This window comes from Ciconia boyciana, chromosome 1 (genome assembly GCF_034638445.1).
Source record: "Ciconia boyciana chromosome 1, ASM3463844v1, whole genome shotgun sequence".
Taxonomy (NCBI): domain Eukaryota; kingdom Metazoa; phylum Chordata; class Aves; order Ciconiiformes; family Ciconiidae; genus Ciconia; species Ciconia boyciana.
The window spans coordinates 1,888,970-1,912,474 of NC_132934.1; the positions used below are offsets into that span (position 1 = coordinate 1,888,970).

A 23,505-nucleotide genomic window follows, 5' to 3' on the forward strand; every position below is an offset into this window, starting at 1 on the left:
GAGAAGGGAGGGGACGCCCTGCTCATCCCATGAGCAGCCCTGGGACCAGAGCCCTGAGCGCCTGCCAGCGCTGGCTTGTCCCCCTCTGTCACAGGGGCTGCGCGGCCATGGGGATGGCACCCAGAGCCCCACAGAGATGGCACCCAAAGCCCTGTGGTGATGGCAACCAAAGCCTGATGGGGATTGCACCCAGTGCCCCTTGGGGATGGACTTCCATGGGGATGGCACCCAGAGCCCCTTGGGGATGGCACCCAAGGCCCTATGGTGGTAGAAAGGAGAGTCCCATGGTGATGGCACCCAAGGCCCTATGGTGGTAGCAAGGGGAGTCCCATGGAGATGGCACCCAAGGCCCTGTGGTGGTAGCAAGGGGAGTCCCATGGAGATGGCACCCAGAGCCCTATGGTGGTAGCAAGGAGAGTCCCATGGAGATGGCACCCAAGGCCCTATGGTGGTAGCAAGGAGAGTCCCATGGAGATGGCACCCAAGGCCCTATGGTGGTAGCAAGGGGAGTCCCATGGAGATGGCACCCAGAGCCCTATGGTGGTAGCAAGGGGAGTCCCATGGAGATGGCACCCAAGGCCCTATGGTGGTAGCAAGGGGAGTCCCATGGAGATGGCACCCAGAGCCCCATGGGGATGTCACACAAAGCCCCATGGGGAAGGTACCCAGAGTACTGCAAGATGGCACCCGGGCTCAGTGCTTTGCCCCTTGATGTCCTCCAGCATCAACACAGATGGGGCAGGACAAGGCCTCCAGGTGCACCGGGAGCACCGAGCAGCACCCGCCGCCAGCTATGGGTCCCCGTCCCCCATGTCACCCCAGCGCTGAGCCTCCCCCAAGCAGCACCCACCTCCACGGGAGCTTGGGCCAGGCCGAACCGAGCCCCAAACCCCGAGGGAGGACGGTGGGTGGCACTTGGCACCCAGGGGACAGAGCAACGATGGGGCCACATCCAGGGGACAGGGAGGGAACCCAGCACCGGGGCCAGCTCTACCCTGTACTGGGCAGAGTGGGAGGCTACTGGTGTGGCACGGGGGCCACCTGCTGGGCAGAGGGGACAGTGCCACCCCCAGCTGGCCCTAAAAGCTCCCCTAAAAGGGGGGGACAGAGCAGGGGGGGTATAGGGCTGACCCCCCCTTCCCTGCTCACTCCCCATGGCAAGGGGCAGAGCCCAGAGGGCTGGTGGCCCCCAGAGGTGGCACTGGGACGGGGACTGGGACGTCCCCCCCAGCACCCACCATCACCCAAAGGTGCTCAGGGCTGCCAGGCTGGGTGCTGGCAGCAGGTGGCACTGGCATGACACGGACCCGCCACCCTGTCCCCAAGCTGGGTCCTAGGGTGACAAACAGCCCTGGCTGGAGCAAGGCAAGGGTGCAGGGAGGAGGGTGCTGGAGAGGAAGGTCTTGCTCAGTTCCAGTAAATTTGGGACAGCGGCTGCAGCAAGTTAAACCAGGATGAGGACAAGCCACATGCCAGGCTGTCGTCCCCTTCCCTGGCCCACCCACCGCCGCGAAACACCAACTCGGGGGTCCTTGAACTGCTCCCACTGCTGGTCACATCCCCTGTATACGTTATCCCAATCCCCACATAACATCAAGCTAAAATTATGCACGATTATACAGAAAACAGCCACCTCTGCCACGATTACCAGCACAGGACACCAAACACAGCTCCCACGATGGCTGTGGCATCTCAAGCAACGTTACCTGTAATGACTTATCCTGCTGCAAGAAGAAACCTCGAAAGAAATCCACCCTATGAGGCTGCGCCGGTGAAGGGACAGGGAAGGATGGATGCCCCGTGGCTGCGCTCATCCCTCATTTCCAGCCCAAGACCCTAAAAATCATCTTTGGTGCCCTGGCCGCAGTCACTGGGCATGGAAGGACATCGCCCAGCCGCTTGCAAATAGCTGGAGAAGGAGCCGGCTACCCCGAGCACTACCATCAGCACGTTGGGTGTGCGCAACAACCTCTGCTTCCACCTCCAGCACGTCACCTCCAGGCAGAAGATGCCCCGGGACGGCTTTGATCTGGCATAGATGGGCTGTGGGTGAAGTCCTGGTGGGATGCAAAGTCAAGGCCATGAGGTCCCAGGGTCTTTCCTGCAAGACCAAGCCCTCAGCGATCAAGCACCAGCCAAGCTTCAAGGTATATACATATTTTATTTTAAAAAAAGTTTACAGTTCTTTAATTATACACAACTATTGGAGAGGTTATACTCTTAGAGAAGAGGCATTTTGTCAGGGTGGCAGATGTGCCCACTACATCAACAATGCAAGAAAAAGAGGAGAATAAAGAAAAAAAAAAATAATACAGAGCCGACTCAAAGGGCAAAACACCCCTGATCTCTTCAAGTATCACACGATAGGTACCAAACACAGGCAGTAAAGTCATGGCCATTTCTCATGCTGCAAACACCCCTGCTAAAGTGCCAGCAGAACTTGGACGAGCAAAAAAGGAGCAAAAAAGAAGCAAAAAATAAAAGAGAAAATCGTCAAACACCTCCCAGCCTTCCCAATCGCCTGCGAGAAGGGTCCCTGCCGATGGACGACACCCACCAGGCGGGGATGGGAAGGGGTCCCCGTCTCTCTGGCACGTGTTAAGGGATGGGTAGACAGGTAAAGAAGAGAGAGAGGGGTTGGGGTTCAACCATGGACGCGGTGGAGGCAGGAGGACAAGCCCGTGCTCTACCAGGCTGATGGCAAAGCTCTGCTCCAGCCCGTCCCCGCACCAGCATCCTTCTGCATCCGCCAAACCGACAACCTGTGGGTCAGAAAAACTCGGCACGGACCAGCCCCAAGGCACCAGGTGCCACCATCGAGGGACACGGCAACTCAGCTTTTCATGTCACGCAAAAACCTTGACAGCAAAAGGAGAGATTACAGGAATAGAAGCCAAAGGTTGTTTCCAAAACAGCGCCGAGGGGCTGTGGCATGTTTTGGTAGCAGGAAACTCAACCCAGGGTCCATCACGGGCTGGCTGAGAAATTCCCATCACCCTGACAGAGCACAACGTGACAACACCACTGTTTTCTGAAGAAGAAAAAAAATCCCTCAGGATGACCAAAAAAAAAAAAAAAAAAAAGAGCTATCTTGCTTCAATATGGCTCCACCTTTTCTTCTGGACTACATCGGTGTAGTTTTATTTACAAACTGTTTGGGGGGAAAGTTTCTCCTGGGAGAAGGAGGGGGATTTGGAAAAAAAAAGAAAGAGGTGAAAAATGATGGAGGGGAAGAAGCAGAGGGGTGCAGGCGTTCCCGAGGCGCAGAGCAGACCCCAGTCCACCTCATCCCCTAGAAGCATCTTGCATCCAGGATGGACATTTTTTTTACAAGCAGCATTTTGGCAGCCGGGTTTTTCCTCCGCCGCAACAGGGCAACTGGGCGCTGAGTTTTGCCACAGCTCAGGAGTGCCGGGAAGAGCCGGAGACACGCGGTTTTGTGGGTCTAGACCCACAGCCTGCACAGCCTGGACAAGCTCCACGAGCCCCACTGCATCCTCGCACCCGGGGCAGGAGCTGGCCCTGCAAACTACGGCTCTATCGGTATTTATTTTTTTTTTTGAGGGGGTGGGAGGGGGGAAATCCCTGTTCAGCAGAATACACGTTTCACAAAAGGAGGGGGAACGTGGTTTGATGCACTAAATCCAAGTTAGGGGATGGAGTGATGGGGAAGAAAAAACCTGCAAAGGAAGGGGGATGAGGTAATTAGAACACTATTTTTATACAATATTGAAAAAATACAAATTTTTATTGTGATTTTTTTGTGGGTTTTTTGTTGTTGGTTTTTTTTTTTTTTTTAAATCTTTTAAACTGATATCACCACCCAGCACTTACTCTACTCCTAAGTAGCACCTACAGTAAAGGTTATAGCACAAGCAAACTGCTAGGTCAGCAGGTAAGCAAGTTAAACAGTGCCAGCAAAACGTGGCCCCTCCCTCCCCAAAGTAATGAGAAAAACAGCGTGCTAGATAAGAGTTAAGTACACCATTACATGTTAAATAGTTAATATTACCCTTCCGACAAGCCACAAATGCTAGATAGAGAACTTCAGCACAGTCACTAGCCACAGCCCTAACATTACTGCTTTAAAATAAAAAGGGAAAAAGGAGAGGAAAAACCTTTGCTTCATGCCCGTAATTAACATAAAGGAAATTCTTTGTATATTTTTATTAAGGAAAACCATGCTAAAGCAAAGTGGTACTTTAAGAGGGGTTTTTTGTCCCCCCCAAAGAAAAATAATAAATTGATTGTGCTTTATGAATTAGAAATAGGATTGTAACCTTCCAACCCCAATGACTCAAAACTTGGTGGCATTTCTAAAGAAAGAAAGAAAAAAAACCCCAGTTCTGGGAAAATGACAAATGTACCAGTCTGACATTCAAAACTCTGCTCGAGAGTTGCTCAGGGTGGGTTGATTTTTCTCCATGCACTGTCCTGTAGGTTGCACCACAAATTAAAGCATCTTGTCCAAACCCCTCCAAAACACCCAAAAGAATACAGCAGGTAACATTCAGCTTTAAAAATCCATCTTAGTTTGAATCTCCAATGCACAATTATCCAAATTCAAGTATACTGCCATCCCAGGTAGACATTTACTATATTAGATTTTGTAGTATTAAAACAAACAAACAAAAATCTCAGCTTGCTGAAAGACACCAGCAGAAATCAAACATTTCAATTCAGAAGCATCCTGGAAAAAAAAAAAAACAAACAAAAAACAAAAAACCAAACAACCAAAACAAAACAGAGCAGATTCACTTGCTTCCTCAATTGGTGCTTTTAGGCTTTTTTTATTCATCTCAAATTTTTCTAGATCATATTCTTTGTTAACTTTTAAGAAATTTTAATCCTGTTGTACACACACAAGCAGATGACTAACCAAGCTGGTGCAGAGAGGGGCGGGGGGGAAAAGGAAAATAAAATCAGTGCCGATGGATTCGTGGACTACAGTCAATGGGCCAATCTTCGTGGATCTGAAGCTCTCAGCAAGGCTAATCCATCTGGTCAGAGGACCCTCTTAGGAGATGGAGAGTGTTTGCGAGGTGTTTAACCGTACTTCAAGCAAGAGAAAAAAAAAAAGCAAACTTGAAGCCATTAAAGGGCAGCAGTTTCAAAACTATGACAAAGTAAAGAGTTTGACTTCACATGTGCTCCAGCTAAATCAAAGCACTGTTCAGAGAGCATCGTTTGTGGTTTGTGTTTTGGTTTTTGTTTTGTTTTTTTTTCCTCCCAAAAAGGGAACAGCTCGTAATCCAGACCAAGAAAGCGAATAACATCCAGATGAAGGCTTTCAAAAGTCCCAAAAGCAAATAGACCAGTGGTTGTCAGTCCCTACAGTTCAGAAGGGCAGGCAGGAGTCCACATATAAAAACAGACTTAAAATCCAAGTCAAAATTTTTAAGCTTCAATGCTCTGAATAGCTCCATGCATTTGTATTGTTTGTTTTTTATTTTTTTTTTTTAGTGTGACTCCACGTAAAATACGATCAGCAAGGTTGACCTGAAGGAGCACCTTTTATTCCACTGTCTGATCTACACGGTTAGTTTATCATCCCCCAGATTTTAGACTTTGAGAAAACGCTGTTCCACGTTAGCATCCAAGGTGGTGTCTTTGGAAACATCGATAAGAAAGCAAACATCTTTTTGCTAACTCCCTACCTACCAGGGCAGCTGTTTTAGCTGACAGTTCAGTAGCACACAAGTTGACTTGGCCAAATGGAATCTGAATGCATGCATTCGGGCTGCATATTGCTACCAAAATGGAATGTGGGAATATGCTATGCACCTCGGGTTCGAGAAATGACCAAGAAAATCAAGATCTAAAGGGTGATATATATATATATATCAATGCTATTATTCATAAAAACCTGTTTAGTAATAAAAAAAATTGCTTTGTTTAAATATGAATATTATAGTCTGCTTCTCATGGTTAGGAAATTAGAGTCTCTCTGAAAAGCAGGTTGCCTCTTCTACTACAACTCCATATCCTGAGCCTCATCTTCCGAGAAGTCAGACATGGAGCTCTCAGATGAGCTGTCGCCGGTGCCTTCTTCCTGTTCTTTTAGTGCTTCTTCTGTTGCATATTTCTGAATGTATTCTGTATGTGACAGAAAAGAAAAGACACATAAGCAGCATATATTCAACAGGCAGAGGATGGGTGAACTACGACTAACGGCTGGTTGGGTCACATCATGTTTGATAAGTCCTATAGGTTACTGTATTTCTCAGACCAAAGGCAGCAATGTCCAACAACGTGTGAAAACAGCTGATGGAGACCCTAAGACGTGCAAGACCCTTGGAAACAAGTATGATCCCAAGGCTCCTATGTCAGCATCATGCACACTCGTAGCTGGAAACAACCTAAGTCCTCCCTGGTATGGTGTATCGCACTTAATAGGATAGGATTCAATTTACTGCCAAAACAGGAGCTACCGTGGTGACCTAGAGAACAAGCCCAAAAAGCCATCAAGATGTCACTATATAGCCTGACTTTAAACTCTCAGATCTTCATTTCTTAAACAGATAGCACAGAACCATCACTTAAGACAAGCTGAGAGCCAGACTAAACTCTGCATAAGCAGAGTTTAAGGAAGGATGGACAGAGAAAGCAGAGCAGAAGGCTACTGCAGGAATAGCTGCACTTTTTTGTTTGGTTGGTTTTTTTTTTTTTAATAAAAAACCAAAAGCTCCCTTCCCCAGCCTTGAAATAAACACAGGTCTGCCCCAGGCTCTGTTTTCAAAGCACAACTCTTGCAACCTGCTTCACATCAGACAGCAGCCATAGGATTAGCCGAGAAGGACCGGCGGGGAGCCCTCCACAGGGAGGAGGGCCACCACGCTGCAGGTCACCGATGGAAACCATGTCTCACAGCGGGGTCCAAACCACACTGGCTCTAGGCACCCAGATCAACACCTTGAACTTCAGCCAGGAGCAAGCAGGAAGCTGTACGGCAAGCAGGAAAACAGGTTTACTGCGATTTCTGCAGGCAGGTAAAGTAATCGTGGCCAACCATGGCTTGTGTGGCTTCCATGGTCACCTCCATGCAGAAGGACAGAGCAAAAAGGAAACACGATGTGGATCAGATCAGTCAGACCCAGTCTGGCAAACCCTTTCCTTCCCTCGCAGCTGCAGGAGGCTCCTGCAGCGTCCCCTCCGAGATCTGAGGAGGGGCTGGCATCCCCAGCAGGCAGGCTACCTGGAGCAGAGAAAACCTATTCCTTACATGCATGCAGGTGTGCAGAATGGAGCAGGGGTGAAACCTTGGCACAAAACTGAGCAAAAGAAGGGGTGCTCAGCCTCAACTTCAAGTCTTCCTCTTACTTGTCTCCTCTTTTCCACCTCACACTAAGAAAGCAGCTTCATAGTATGGAGAAGTGATGTAAGCTCAGTATCCCAACAGCACATCCTCCATACCACAGGTCACGCACTTTGGGGAGGAGAGGGGTGTTGTGCTCATGCTGCCATTGGGGAATTACAGTTGCGAACTCATTATCTTTCCAGAAATGAAGGTATTAAAATACGGCAAAGCCTCCTCCAAACAGCGGTATTAAAAAAGCCAAAGAAAGAGGGAATACCACCATCCCTTTGTGGTCAAAGATGAGCCCCTGCGCGGAAATGTGAATGTCACATCCCAGTCCCAGCCCAGCAGCTGCCCCAACTGTATGTTCTGTAATTCCTCCCAGGGAACAAGGTCCACAAGGAGCATCTCTCCTCCAGGAGCACAGATCACTGCTTTTTATTCCATACTGTATCGGCAGGTGGATGCACTGACAAAGCTGTGGGAGGATGCATCTAATGCCAGATAACCAAGTGTTACAATACAGGTTTTAAAGACTGAGCTCTGCAGAGCCTGGCTGTTCTTAAAGCCGTCCCTCTTTCCCTCTGCACTTCCATCCTTCAGCCTAGTGGAACGGACAATACTCTGCCAGAGATCTGCATCGTCATCATGTTTTTTTCCGCATTTCTGGAGCTGACGTAGGGACACTGAGCCCAAACATGTTACTCTGGGTTCAGGAGTATCGTAAGGACAGAGCAACTCGAAGCCAACACTTCATGGAGGAGTTCCCAGGATGGAGCAGCTGGTGGCCTTGGCAGACCTGCTCCACCCTGGAAAAGCTGAGAGCGCCGGCTGGAAGGTGCTTCTGAGCCCAATGAGCTTCAGCTTCTCCATCTGATGATGCACGCAGCTTCAGTCTAATTGTTTAATACACATTATTAACCTGCTCACTCGGACTGCAGAAGCAGCTGTTCAAATCTGTTTTACAAGAACTTGTTAAGAACTGATAAAGTATTGAAGGCAGCTATGTAAACACTGGGAAGCACGGAGCACTCAAGATTGCCCTCAGGCCGCTGGAGCCCACGTAGTATCAACAGAAGAGTACCCTTGCGCTCCGTCCTCAGGTCCTGGCCACTGAGAACCCCCTTCTTGGAAGGTGCTTGCCCATGTCACCAGGGAGCCTAGGCCCTGCCTGATCATATCTCCTGCCTGTACCGGAGAGCAGGAGTTGCAGAGTCTGGGGCAGGGACCACCTGCCAAAAGAGATGGACACTGCCAAGTGAGAAGAATTGGTGCGACAGACCTAATGGTTTAAAGATGACAGGAACTAACTGAAGGAGGGACCCAAAAAAGCAGCATGTCTTCAGAATTTACACGGGGAGGTGGGGTGGCAGTAGATGACAAGCAGAGCTAAGGAGATGGGGTGCCAACATGACACATCCTTGTAGTGGCTCCTCCCTTCCCATACCTTTCCAAGAATTAATATCCCTCTGGAAAAGGGGTGTTGACCCAGATAAGTTGTTATTCCTTGCACAATCCAGCAAAGGGAACCCATGTTCCTTTGCTGTAAGACTTTGGATGACAAAGGCAACTCCTTACTGGGCACCTTAGAAATACACTCCCTCTACGCTTACCACAAACCCACCTGAACAACTGCTGTAGCTGCCTCAGGAGTCCCCAGACACAGTAGTCACAAGCCAGTGACCATGGCAGGACCAGCAGCGCTTCTTTCTCTGACTACTTCAAGCTCTCTGGGCCACTGGAGATTCAGACATGGAAGCCACTGTTTCTTACTGTTGGAAAAGCCCTTGCTTGAGCCTAAGCTAAAACACAACTTGAAGCACTGCAAACTTAAAATGCCATCTTCTACCCAGGAAAGCTACCAAGCCCCTGGGCTAGGTTTTTCTGAAGGTTTAATCTGGGAAAGGTCAAACTTCCAGGGAGCTTCTGTGCTGAATGTTGTATTGAACTTGGATCTTTAGTCTATTAAGGGAAGAAAATTAAGGGAAGTCTATTAAGGGAAGCAACATCTAAATACTGACAAACCGCCTTCCACAGAAGCCTGTTCAAGAAGGGAAAGCCTTGATGCACCCATTCCTACCAGGGAAACACCACTTCGATTCATCTGTTTTTAAACCCTGGAGCAACAAGAACAAGATGTGGTTACGCCCCGTGCCTGTGAGCCATACTGGTGTTTCAAAGGACTCTACTGGAACTTCAGGGCCGACACATGGGATGGGAGAACTGCTCCCAGAGATGTCCTCTGCTCCCAGCAAACACTCAGCCTGCCCCTCAGCACCATTCACCCGCTGTTAGTCACCACTGCCACCCTCCCAAAAGAAGTTTTCATATTAGATCGACCAAAGAGAAAGAAAAACAGCACACAGTGGAGTAAGCACCAATTCCCAACAGCTCACCACAAGCAAACATTGAGCCGTTTTTGCGTATCTGAAGCCCACCTTCTGGTGCTCTGCCAGCGATCAGGCAAACCATCACACCAAGGACTGTCAGGGAGATCTTAAAGGAGCACTTGGCTCTGTGTCCATGAACTACTTCATCTTCCTGAAGGCTCTAATGCTAAGAATCAGTCTCCAGCTGTATGTTGGTAATGTTAATGGACATTTACGAGTTTCACAATAAATCCTTACTTGTTTGGGTCTCATACCAAGAATCACAGGAACTACAAATCTTGGGCCACATCTCTAAGCCTATGCCCATCTCTTCACTATGACTATGTCAAACAACTGTTCTATGCGCTCATAACTAAAAAATGAAGAAAAGCAGCAATAAATTATGTATTTGCACTACTGAGTTCCCCAGAGCAGAGAAGCTGCTACAATCCATTGCATCAATTTTAACATGTCCAAGGTTATTTTTAAAAACGCTACAATATGAGGAACGACGGTGTTTAGCTCTATCTCATACTTGTCACGCAAGCCTGGGAAGAGACAGCAGAAGCAGGACTCTTGGGTATACGGAAAAAGAGACATGTTGCAAGCACTTATAACTCCTTCCAGATCATCTTTGTGGCCTGTACCTGGCTGTCAGGATGGAAACGAGGGAGCAGACTATCCCATTTAGCCTCCCTGAGGGACGTCCTCAGATCTTCCCTGAAGCACCTGCTGGTGGCTAGCATCAGTTTACTTGCTTTTTTCCAGAGTGTATCTTTTTTTATTCCTGTTTCATTAAAGCACAGAGGACACCCAAAGTGTCCCTCGTGTTGGCCCTGGAGATTTTATCTGATAAACCATTTTGCCTGGAAGCTTTGTCATATAAAAAAAGGCAGTGGACTTCAGGATACTGAGCAGGCCAGATCTGCAGGGTAGTTCTTACGATCCTGTCATGCAGCTGTCAGAGGAGTCAAGCAAAGTGGGCTGAATAACTCAGTATTTAAATCACAGCTTTGCTTGGCCTCATTTGTAGTTCTGCCCTCAAACAAAAATTGCAGCTGATGAAGAGTCATTTTGCATCAGAACAAAGTGACTCAAGGTTTAACCACTCCAGAGTGATGTGGCAGAGCTGACGGAAGGACTCCACCACCAAATCCCACGTCTTTCTGGGATACCTGGGCTTTCCAAACAAGACCGAGCTTTCACAATGCTCCGTTAGGAAAGCTGCTACATCACCTCATGCTGGAAAGGCAATTAGATCGTGCTGCTCATGGAGGCTCTCCTTGCTGAACAGGCCCTGCAAGCCTTTCTGGCAGGGCTCCCATAGACAAACAAGTCTTACGGTTATTCAGTAACCAAAAAAGAAAAAAAAAATCAGGCGGTCATGGTCTCTTAAAAACTTAGTTGAAGACCAAATCTGGGACAAAGGCTGTAAATTTCCCACCACTGGATTAAATGCTGATTGCGTTCACTGGATCAAGGGAGAGATAAAGTCCATGGCTTTGCCATAGGCATATCACATCAAGAAATGATGCCCTGCTCCTGTCTGCATGCAGCTGATTCTAGGGAAGGCAGAGCACAAATTTAAAGCACAATTCTTATTTTTTATCTTATTTCTTATGTTTGCAAAACTAATTCAGTTTGCATCTCACGTACTAGCTTGCTAGGATAGTCCTTCTACCACTAGGCTTATCCAAAGTATTTGAGTCTCCTTACTGGGAGCCTTCCCTGATCCCAGGGAGGTACTGACTATTCCTCAGCCTTGTCTAACATGTCCTTCCAACCTTTCCAAGAGCAGACACACCAGCACCCTCACCAGCTCTGCCAAAGCTCACCTACCCTCACCAGTCACTGTTAATGTTTAGCCTGGGCTCCCCTAGCCGAGTTACACGCCTGCGACCACATCCTGCTCACGCTGATCACAGGATAAATCATTCCCTTCCTCTTTGAAGGCACCTTTGACACGAACCCTGTTCAGTCCTCTAAATTGAACTCCTCCAATTTGTTCCGTCTCTCCTCTTAAGACACATCTTCAAGACCATCTGCCCTTGTTACGCCCTGTCAGACTTTACTAATTGCTCTGCAGCTTTCTTAAATGGCAGTCCAGGCACAGCACCAGTAAGCCTGGGCTGAACTAGGAAGTAGCGAGGAATGATTACTTGGCATTTACCAAAAATTCCTGCTCTGTCACAGTACAAAAGTGCTTTCTGCAACAGCATCACCAATTCCTTGATTGCTGCTCTCAGATCACTTTCCATAGAACTGCTAACAAGCCACTTTCTATCCACTAATTGTGCAAATGGATGCTCCTGTTTCAGTTTAGCACTTTTCCTTGTCCCTCCTTTGGTCACACACCTTTTCTTCCAAATCGTTTCTCTGATCTCTCAAAATCACGTTGAATCCTAACCCAGTTTGCTTACAGCCTTCCCTGCTTAGGGTCTGCTAATTGATTTAAAAACCCTGCCCCACATACTGCATACACCGCAGCAGTGGTTCATCCACCCCTTACCTCAGACTACCCCCATTTAAAATGGACGGGGCCCCTGTAATGGGAAGGAATGGGCACTCACACACAAACACGCAGCAAAGGCAGTCCTCATTCCCCCAGGGTGGAATCACAGTAACGCCACTGATTCTGCAATATGTTATTTACACCCTTACCTTTAATTTTCTGTTTGTACTCTTCTGGTCGGTGGAGGTACATGGCTGCAGCGTCACCATTTAGAGGATCTATAGGGTTAGGATAGGCCAGCAGCTGGGGCAGGAACGATTCAAATATATTGGTGAGATCTGCAAGCGAAAGACACAGTTGTTCATGTCCACAGACCCACAGTCAGTCTGATTAACCCTCCCGCAAGCACCTGGAACAGCAGCACAAAGCTTCAAGGGCAAATGCACTGAAAATCTGGGCACAAGTTAAAATAAAGGAAAGTGCATCGGGGAAAGCCCATACACGGCTGGTAAGAGAGCTTCTGCTGCTGCCGGAGGTATGCTGCAGCTCCTCAGCTAACTGCACAAACTACTCAACATCCCAACAACGTAGATACAGATATCTGTGGGTTAAGCAAAGAAGAGGAAGGACACAATTGTCTTGGTTCCCAAGGAGGCTCAGCCTGTTTGGCTTAACAAAAGGAAAAAAGAAAAACAAACAGCGCTGTGCTTCACCCCTCACTGAATTCTTCTCCTACTTCTGCCTTCTTCTATTGCCATCTTTAAATGTCTTATGTTCCATGACTAAACTGACATATCTCGAGCACAAAGCATCTTCCAGAGCACTTTAGATGATTGTGTTAATAGAAAGAGCAACCAACAAGTCCCTCCTCCAACTCAAAACAATTTGCAGAATGTGAAGAGCTCACATTAACACCTTGGTGCCAGTTGGCATCTGTCACTAAATAATCCACAACAGGAAACATAATTCTGGTGCCGATGAGTAATTGTGGATACACGAAACCCTCTTCCCACATCCCTAAGACAACAAGTACCACACTTCAGCGGTGGGGGTGTTCAGAAACAAGCCCTGCGTCATCATTTCTCCTCAGGGGCTTCAGAAGGACCACGCGCACCCACACAGAGCAGATTAAACCCCCAGTGCAGGGCTGCGTGCCAGGTTTTGCTTTAGCCACTGCAAAGCTGCTGATACAGGCACACCAGCATTTGTTACGTGGGGTTTTCTGTTGGGTTTTGTTTGTGAATATTCTACATGTCTTTTATCAAGATCCCCCTTTCCTCCCTAATTAAAGGGAGCATCTCTTTCCTGGTGGCAGAGAAATCCTGCCTGTGGATGAGCATCACCCATCCCCTCTAGCATGGATCAAAGTGGAGCTGCCAGAAGGGAAGCCCAACACTCCCTAGGATCCACCACGTGAGCAGTTAACCATCTCAACCTGCCTCTTACAGGAACAAGGCTGTGTGACTATTCCTGAGCCGAGCCTCATGGAACTGCTAAATTCAACCAGATCTGACGGAGGGCAGGGACCTCAGAGCCCTTAACTTCCTAAGAGATTCATCAAAATGGGTGGGCAGGTAGGGGGAGAGATCTCCAAGTGCCCTCCCTGTGCAAACAGTTACTCTGGCTCCGGGCCGCAGCCACAGAAAACCAGGCTCTAACTCCATCGCCAGCAAAGATACAGCCTTAGAAGAGCTGCACAGTAGCTCCAAGCAGATCATCGCCACTGCCCGACGTTACCATCTCTGCAAATCTACCAACACGTATGCTTTCAGATCTTGCTCAAGAAGATCAAAGGAGACTCGAGGCTTTATCAGTTCTTCCCTCCTGCATCAAAACGTCTGGGACGTACAGACACTGTGCTACAACTACCTTAGTCGCCCATTCAGCATAAACCCTGTCAAGCAGGAGGAAAGGCCATGGCTTTATATACTCAGGAGCGTAGGGTTCCTTATAGCTGATACTGCATCACCCAATTGCAAAAAATGACGACATCGATTGCTGTGGACAGCAATCGGCTGGTCTCTACTATGCAGGGACACCACTAAGAAATTAGGTGCTTTTACCCTGAAATCTCTTTCTCCTATATAGAAGCTGTTGCCCCTTCCAGTATCGGCTGAGGACAGTGACAGAGCCCTTTAGAGCACACATCATACCTTGACCAAGTTTGCTATGGCTGGCACACTGAGCAGCCAGCTGCTTCTACACAACAGCAAGCACAACAGTAACTGGAAGGAGGACCAAACAGGGACCACAAAAAACAGTGAGAATGCTCTACAAGAATATTTTCTGCCATGGTAGCGGCTTGCCCTTGGTAAACCAGTTAAACTTCCCAGGGATTGGGTTCAGACACTGTCAGCAAGAAGCTGACTTTAGTTTGTGAAACCACCTGCTCTTGGGACAAGTCTCTCCACAGAGCAGGCTTAGATCAAGTACCTTTTTGTGGCCATTAGACAACTCAAGTCTCATGTAGGCTGAGCAAGCAGAGCCCTGAAAGGCCACCATAGCTCACAGGACACACTGCAGGGATTTTATTTTATTTTTTTAAGAGACCTCATTAATTTCCCCCTTCTTTCAAATCCCCAAAAGCAGCATTAGTTTAGCAGCAACTAGTTGAACATGGGCAGGAAGCCCAATCATAGCGCTAAGGACTTGATACTTCACTAGGTAAGGAGAGGGAATTTAACCACAAGGTCCTCATTAATTTATTGGTAGCTATTCTGGGTCTCTTCCACCTTAGTTGCTCCTTGAATTATCTGACCCATTTCCTCTGCCAGCATAGGAGAGCTCTGGTTTAAAGGGGTGACGTTCCAAATAACGCAGCTGTGCTGAGAGGCAACGGGGAATATTATTTCCCCCTTTTCATTTCATGTTCAGAAACGGGCCACCTCCTGACTTCAGGCAAGGAGGCAAAGCCTTGGAAGTGAAGAGGTGATGTAGGCACTCCAGTGTTGATGACTTCTGAGTGAAGGGGCAGAGTGAGCGCAGTCATCCCAGTGTCCTCCCTGCAGCTTCAAGGCACGCTGCAGCCAAGGCAAGGGAAGTCTGCAATAAGATGACTGTCCAGCGATGCACTTTCTAATGCCAAGTTTCACCAGTTTCTGCAGAAAGTGCTCTGTACAGAATACACACCTGATACCTTCAAGTTGCCTTACACCTATCACTGACATCACAACGAAAAATGGAGATTTTGTATTAATATCTTGCTAATATAAATACATCACAAGCACAGCAAACACCAAAGTTGTTTTTTCTACCTTTACGAGCAATAAAAATGACAAAAATACAGCAGCACTCATTAGGAAACCTCTCACAGAAAGCCCTCCTATGAAATTGTTTGGAAATAGTGCAGAAACCCCACTGTGACTGTCTGCGAGAGGGTGCTGCAGAACAGGGAGACTATCCACGCATGGCTTCCAAAGCAGAACCCAAACTGCCAGAGGACAAAACCAGCACCACAGTTACAGTGGAGCAATTTTCTTTTGTCCAGCCATCCCCACGATCTGCAGGTGGCATTTAAGGCTGTGGAACAGAAGCACACGCTGCACTGAGCTGGATTCTGCTGCTGACTGAACCATGCAGGCTCATCCCCAGTAGAGGGCTTGGTTTGCTAACACTGCTTTAATTCCTCCGCCTGGCATCAGATCCTCCCAGGACACAAGAGCATCCTCTTCCTCCATTAGCAACACCACTTGGGTCACAGCTAAGCTGATCTCTCACAACAAAACCATGTGAAGTGTATGCCACAGATCTACTACATGAGGACTATTGGGCATGAGGACTTCAGGCATTCTGATGAGGAGTAAAGTTCAACAAGTTGCTATAGCAATTTCCCACCCAGGATTCACTGAGTCTGGTATTTCCTTACAAACTGCGCTGGCAAGGAAGGTGAAGTAGCTTGTCTCTCTAGCAACTGCTTCAAAGCTTCAACTTACGTAGGTAAAATCAGTTTTTCATGGAAGAACGTAAAGAATTTGATGTGCACATTCCCCTGAATACTCTTCCACAAAGCATAATTGGAACATCTGAAGTTCACATTTTTAAAATGCAGCCAACCTAGGCTAGATACGCAGCTGTATTCCTTTTAACAATTTCAGCTTTCCCTAAGTGCTATTTTAATAGGTCTTCAGCTACCAGCTGATCTTTTTATATCTCTAAAAAGGAGAGTTATAGCCAGAAACAACCTAATGGGAAACCCAAGACATTCTGCAGCAAGCAGTGCAGTCATTAGATGCAATACCACCTCCCAGCCTGCAATGAAACGATGCTGCCATGAAAAACAGGAACGGTTTCTGGTGCCATCTTCTGTAGAAGCACCTTGTGCACAAAGAATACCAGCTTGAATGCATGTACAAAACGTGGATGGGGTAGCTGGAACTAGGTTTCACTTTGGATACGGTCACTCCTCTCTTTCAATGCTGAATCATGGCAGGGTGCTGTTGTGCAGTTGCCAGCCAATGCCAAGCAATGGATTGAGCGATCCTTTGTGAGGTTTATGGAATATGTTCACCTCTCTGGCATAAAAACAGGTTATGAAAGTATTTTCACATGAAAATCTTATTTTTCACATGATCTTGGCTCAGTAAGGAGTCTAAAACTTCAGTAAATAAATTTAAAAAAACAAAACAAACAAACCAAAAGTTGGCCTAAGATCATGTGTCTCCAGCAAGCTGTGTTATGTTAACACACCAAATCCGGATGTTCACGTGATCAGCTTTCAGGGAAATGCCAAACTCACCGTAGAGAGCTGTCCAAGTTTGATTGATTACATCTAGACATACAGTTCCTGACCTGAAACATATGGAAAGGATGGAATTAAACACAGTCACACTCAAAAATACTCTGGGGATTTAACATAATCTACCCCCTCCCTTCCCCTGCCCTGCCTCTGCCCCAGTGTTTCAGATAAGCTATGATTTACTCCTGTCTTGTGGTTAACAGAGGGGCAGCCTTGAACTACACGAATCTTCATACTCTGCACAAAAGGAAGTAAATTGGAGCCATTACTGAATTAGTTAGTCTTTGTGGGGCTCTGCTGGAGAGACCGAAGCACAGGTGGCTCCCCTTAACAAACCTTAACTGAAAAAAATGTGGCAAAACACCTTAAGTTTTTAAAAATTTTAGTATAGACGTGAACTTCAGCTAAAGAGGGAGCTATGGCTTAGCCGACGCTGTTCCTTGTTTCTAGAAAGCTGGCATGATGCCAATGAGGAGGGGGACTGGCAACCTTGAATTTTTTGTAAATGAAGCATGTTGCAATACAAAGACCACATCTGCAAGAGAGTGTGCAGCATGCAGCTCTCCAGTCTTGCCCGCAGCCTGACTCACTCCTGAAAGTTAACTTGCGACAACATCTACTTCTATCAAATCCTCCACTCTGGACTCTGATGAAAGCACTGTTCAACTCATCACCATATTACTATGAAGCCAAAATGCAGTTACAATTAGACAAACTCCTTAGAAAAACTACACACGAGGGATTTACTTACGCTTCGTCAATGTTGGGATGGAAAATTTTATTCATGAATCCTGCAAAGAGACACACTGGTAAATAGCAGAAAACAGCCAAAGGTTGTTTGTTTGGTTTTTTTTGTTTAATACAAGAGAAGTCTGGAATTTACTGAACAAGGACTCATCTGACTAGTTGCAAAGAAAACCCAGCCTTAGCTATATATAGCTATGTAACCTTTAAAATACATAGGCAACATTCTGACCCTAGGGTCCTTGTTCATTCCCTCGAAATTCAGCAAAACCCTCTGCTTACAGCACAACTCTACTGCAAAGGTTTTGTGGTTCACTATTATCTTGAAAAGAACTGCCCATCAGCACAATCGAGCACCCACATCTGATGAAGTGTTTTTAAAAGCTGCAAGGATCTTTTGAATAAGACTAAAATACAAAACTTAAGCTCAACATTTGCTTTAAGGTTAATTTTTTTTTTTTTTTAATGTCTTCCAACAAAGATTTTCTATGGACTTGAAGTCGCAATATTAGTCTACATTTGTAAGCCATTCAGGGGCAGAGACCGGTGCAGAAAGCGAATACTTCAAGTTTTGCATTGATACAGCAATTAATTAATCAGTTGGTACCTCTGGTCTCCTAGAAAACAAAACAGCTCAGATGCAAGGTCTAGAATGAGAAAGCTCATCTTGGCTTTGTACACATTTCAGATGTCTAGATTTGATAGTGCTTTCTTTGTTCCGACTTGCAAATTATATTGTTAAAAAAAAATCCTGTGGTTTCAAGACTGACGACATCACAGCAGAAGATGCCTCACACTTTAAAGACTGCATCTGATAGCAGCAGCTAGGGGTAAACCTTGTTTTCCAGCTGCCTACTTTAACCTCAAGTTCAAGACAGATGGCACCTCAGAAACACTCCCCTCTTCTCCCACGAATAGAGTTTATAAAACAAAGATATTAAAGGAATTATAACACACCATACTTGGCACCATAGCCTATGTAGAAGTAAAGCACATCCACCCCAAAAGCAAAGTTAAGTGTTTCAGATGACGGCTGTGAATGGATGCAGAATCCAGCTTCCAAACTCTTCCCTTTCCTTTCAATAGGAGGAACCCAAATACCTGGGTGCAGGACAGGTCCCCAGCGCAGAACAGACATGGAGCAGAGATAGAAAACTGGGGTTTCCAGTTATTTCACTGCCAAATGGATCGAGTATTCCTACGTTTCTGGCTGGCTTGGCCAAATCATTTGGGCTCTGCCCAGAAGGACTGCTGCAACCCTTGATCAATACCAGGTTAAGCTTCTTCCAGATCTTAGCATCGCTTTTTTTCAGAACTTAAAATAAAACCTTCTTTTCTCTGTTATACCACCATCCTGCAGCCTGTAGAGCCCTACAAACACTGCCCATGTGGGAATCGTGCCTTTCTGCAATAAGCAGAAATCTACTTTAGCTAACAGCAACTATTTCTTCTGACAAAGGTCCATGTTTATAAAAATGGGTATGAAGTTTAGGTCTGGGATATTGACTCAATCCTTTTAAAAAGCTCCTTCCAGCACTAAAAACACACAGAAGGTTGCTCTTCAGAGCAGTCATCGTTTACCATTCGGCAAACTCCCTACCTGCACCACCTTTATCCAGCCACTCCAGGCGAGCCACTGCAGTAGCGCTCATGCACCATCTCTGCCCAAACAAGGAGAGATCGCAATTTGAGTGACAGCATGGTTCCCATCTGGGGTAAGATCTGACATATGGATTTAACTCCCTCTCTTTCCATGTATTATGACACAAATATAATTTCGTGTTTACTTGTACTGCTCAGATTTTGCATAAATACAACCCAAGGCTGAAACGATGCCCGAAGCCAGAACAATCTCTAAAAGAACGGCGAACTGCGTAAACAACTCCATGCTAACAAGTGTCTTTCAGGAACACCTTGCCATGATTTAGCTTGAAAAACTGAAGCAGACTTAAAAAGGGAAGCTGTAGTTCCATCAAATATTTACATTATGGCAGCTCTCACAAGTTTAAATCAGGTCACAGATGCATTATGCCGGCACTGGAGAACTACAGCGAGCACCAATCCCAATTATAAATCCTGTCTCTCTCTTGGCAGGGGGGAAGTTAAGTTTCTGATAAAGCAGAAGAGAGGATGGGGGAAGACACCAGGTAACAAGAATAGGACGGAAACGTGTAGACCTGCTGAATTAAATACTCCTTGTTCTGGTGCCTGGGACACAGACTGGCTCTCTTTAACCCAGCTAGACACAGGCATCCCTCTGCCTTCTCTCATTTTGGTTTTCTGATCATCTCACCTATTTCCTAGCACCTTCCACCACAGCCACCTGCAGCTGGTTGGGCAAGGCTGTGCTGCAAACCCACCTGTAAGGTTTTGGGCAACTCTTCATTCATACACTTCAGCATTTAAGCTGCACTCAATATCCAGGGAGATGAGATTAATTTGTCCGCTCAAGCAGCTTCTCTGCTAGAGATCTGTAATTCTTCTCTCTCATCTTTGCATTCACCCAGGCAAGGAACAATCCCTTCTTTCACATTGTCCTCGGTCTCCAGCTTTGCAAATGAAATAGTTGTTCTTCAAGAAAGGACACAAACATCTCCTCCCTGCACTCCTCATTTCCTAGGCTGTTGCCACATCTTGCAACTCTTCAAGGTCCCCCCAGTCTCATTCTCCTACAGACACACACTGCCCAGGCCAACAGCAGCTCTGTTCATACCCTTCCTTTTCCTGACCAGAAATAAGCTCAAACTATTACTTCCTCCTTTATTTGAAATGTAAAGTCACCTGCGGTGATAAAGCACTAACATCACTCCAATAATACTGACTTGCTCTGTATTTATTTTTACGAATACAAAAGAAAGTAAGCATAAACATCCAAGTAAAAATGAAATTCTGATTTAAAGAGGAAGCCAGAAATGGAAAAACAAAAATCCCAAGCCAGCATAAACACTGGGGCAGGTTTACTGCCACAGTCTTGAACACAGCACACCCTGATTAATATACGGCGCAGAACTCCAGGTGAGCACTCCGTGAAGAGTGCCGAGGCACAGGCTCTTGATTTTGGGTTCTTATCATGGCCTGGAGCGTGAAGCCAAGGTCACAGCCTGAGCAGTTGCGATTCTGTGTGCTGGACTGGCTGTAAGCACATAATTTAACATTTTAAAACAATATTCACACTGAACCCTGGCAAAGCCAATGCTTAGGAGGAATTTGAGCAGCAGAGTGGCTGCAGTCCACCCTTTTCATACAGAGACATGAAGATCCAGGATTGCCTTTGAAGGTAAAGCAGGACTGCATAAAATCTGTAAGGACAAAAAGCCTTTGGGTGATAACAGAAAAAAAACCTGTACGTCCACAAAAGTGTTACACAACAGAAAGGGACACATCTGTTCTGATACAGGAAGACGCTGAGACCAATATGCAGATGCTGACCTTCAAAAACGCTGGTGTTTCAGCAATAGCACTGGAGTAATCATTCCTTGGGTTGACAAAATCTTTGAGGAGAAGCGCATTTTTAAATTAAAAAAATCAGCTAACTGAAAGGCTGTCAGTCTCCCTTGATGGTGCAAACACAGGAACATTCATAAAGCTCCAGCAGCTGGACATACTCCAGTATGAAATGAAGTTCTCTCACCACACTTATGCGCCAAGCGTGGATGGGTCTGAATGTCCGGGGCACTGACTCGCAGTTGGGTCAAAGCGGTCGCTCTGAGGATCGCATGCCGTGGGCTGGACGATAGCTGAGCATTGCTCTCCAGGTGAGCAAAACCACAGTGGATAAACAGGGAGGAATTTCAGACTTAGGTTGATGTCAACATCTCTCGAACGGCTCCAGGCTAAAGGATACAGCTGGAAGGCACCACCAGGACCGATGCGCTGTTGTGAGCTGCTTTGTCAGCAAGTTCTCCTCCAAGAGGCAGAGCCTAAACACCTGGATAACTTGGGGAACGCTGAGGACTCCCAAGGCACCTCTCGTTGTCCTGTGGAGCTATTAGGCAGAAAGCTCCTGCAAGAGGTTATTCCACATCGGTTGCTCTCCTATCACTATGCCTATAGGGCTGGACAGTGATGTAGAAAGGGTCCCCTACCTTGGTACAGCCCTCGTCTATTATTCAGGCAGAATAGATGCAAAACTTGGAGATAAGAGGGATCAGAAACCTGGGCTGGAGACTGCCTCCTTGCTCTTACCACAGCAGCTCCAGCTGCACAATGCTGGCCCACAGCAGCAGCAAGCTTTCTGTACCCCTTGGTGCTTCTCCTCCAAGTCAGGAACTACAGGCTATGATCCAAGAAGCAGTGCTTCAAAAGGTGGCCCGTTGCTTATCTGAGCTCAAAGTACAGCCAGCTTAGCTGGTAGGTTAGGTGAGAGGTCCCCAAAAGAGACGACTTTCCTGCAGCACAGCTCTTCAAAAGCGATGCCAGTGCTGCTAGCCCTGCTGAAACACGCAGGAAGGAGGAAAAGCAGCGTGTCAGCAAACACAGCACATCCCAGCCTCCTGGCTTCACATCTTCTTGCTCAGCAGGGATTCAGCTGCACGGTCCGACCACACCAGCGATAACTGTAAGAGGACTTCCCACCGGCTCTGGGGAACGTGCCAGAGTGGAGGTAGTTTATATCCACTTACCCATCCCAAACTCGCCACTGCTTGCCCACGTGTCGGCTCTCTTTACTCATAAAGTAAGGCCAGCTGGACACTCCGCTACCTGAACAACTGTGACAGCAGATTCCTATCTGTGTACCACCATGGTGTCAAACAAACAGCCGACAGGACAAGCGTACATAACTGCTCCTGACTTTTCAGTGTGGCAAGACTGACAAGCCTCAAAGTTTTATTTTTAATGAGAGATTAAGGCCAAGTCAGGAAACGGTTCAGACTGCCTGACTGGTGAGGTGGGAAGGTGGTTACAGTCTCTCTGAAGCAGGATGCAGTGAGTTTTAAATACCACACCAAATCAACGTGGCTTGGGTGACCACCCAAGGCTTGGAGCAGAGCTATGTGCACAGATATCAGCACGCAAAAGAGCTTACGTACAGCACAGAGAGGTCAAGAGCAGTATTTTTCCTCTGCTTTTTTTAACCCCCGGGCAACCTACCTAATGGAAAAAGATCTCCCAAGTGCTCGTGCAGTGTTGCCAAACAGCCAGATAAGATTAGTCTAAACTTAATGTTTTTTAGTTCCCCCTCCCCAAACACCCAAAAGCCTGCAAGGGAACATGCATTTTTTTTTTTTTTAAAAAAACCACACTGCACTCATTTCAAGGACTACCTTCTTGTGTAACTGATCACGAGCCTGCCATGCACCACAGGTTGAGAAACTGTGGTAAGAGATGAGGGAGAGGGCATGAGAGCAAGACAACTTCGTAGCTATTCCCCTCTGCAGACTGGGACAACTGGTTTAGTGCGTGGCTGTTCCCCATTTGAAGGGCACAGGATCAGCCCACCTCAGACGTGCGTACCTTGTCCAGCACTCTCAGGTCAATAAGCTCTCACTGGCAAAGGCAAGGATTTCCTTTTTATGAAATTTGGAGGTTAAGAGCCCATTGAGAGCACTAACTACAGAGTCAAATGTAACACTGCGCACCCACCGTGAAGGCATTCGCTGCACAGTGGTGGCATGAGGTGCTGTGTAACATCAGCTTGCTAACAGCAGAAGTAGAACAGTTTATATTACCATACTCAAATTCTAGTAGCTTTTCAAAACAATACCATAAATAATTCTGCAGCAGCTTCATGAGGGAAAGATCAGGACAGAAAAATATGGCTGTAGCTGATGGAAAATAGTGGCAGAGCTATAAACTCTGGACCTCCTGCTCAGAGTGAATCGCTGAGCAGTCCTTCTCGGAAGCAGAAAAGCAGTATCCACAAGCTTACAGACTGGTGCTAAAAGCAGCAATCTCTGGAAAAACATAC

At 46.9% G+C, this 23,505-nt stretch overlaps 1 protein-coding gene across 3 annotated transcripts in view; it reads right to left on the reverse strand.

The window, feature by feature from the left end:
* Positions 1–3,546: 3,546 nt before the first annotated feature.
* UBE2H (ubiquitin conjugating enzyme E2 H) overlaps positions 3,547–23,505 on the reverse strand; it is a 53,799-nt gene continuing 33,840 nt past the window's right edge. For all 3 annotated transcript variants that reach the window (XM_072856773.1, XM_072856766.1, XM_072856782.1), the window contains 4 exons: positions 17,605–17,644; positions 16,854–16,906; positions 12,328–12,456; positions 3,547–6,096 (listed from right to left, as the gene is read on the reverse strand). In XM_072856773.1, the coding sequence (XP_072712874.1) occupies positions 5,972–6,096; positions 12,328–12,456; positions 16,854–16,906; positions 17,605–17,644 (347 nt within the window). In that variant the 3' untranslated portion in view covers positions 3,547–5,971. The remainder of the gene's footprint in view (positions 6,097–12,327; positions 12,457–16,853; positions 16,907–17,604; positions 17,645–23,505) is intronic.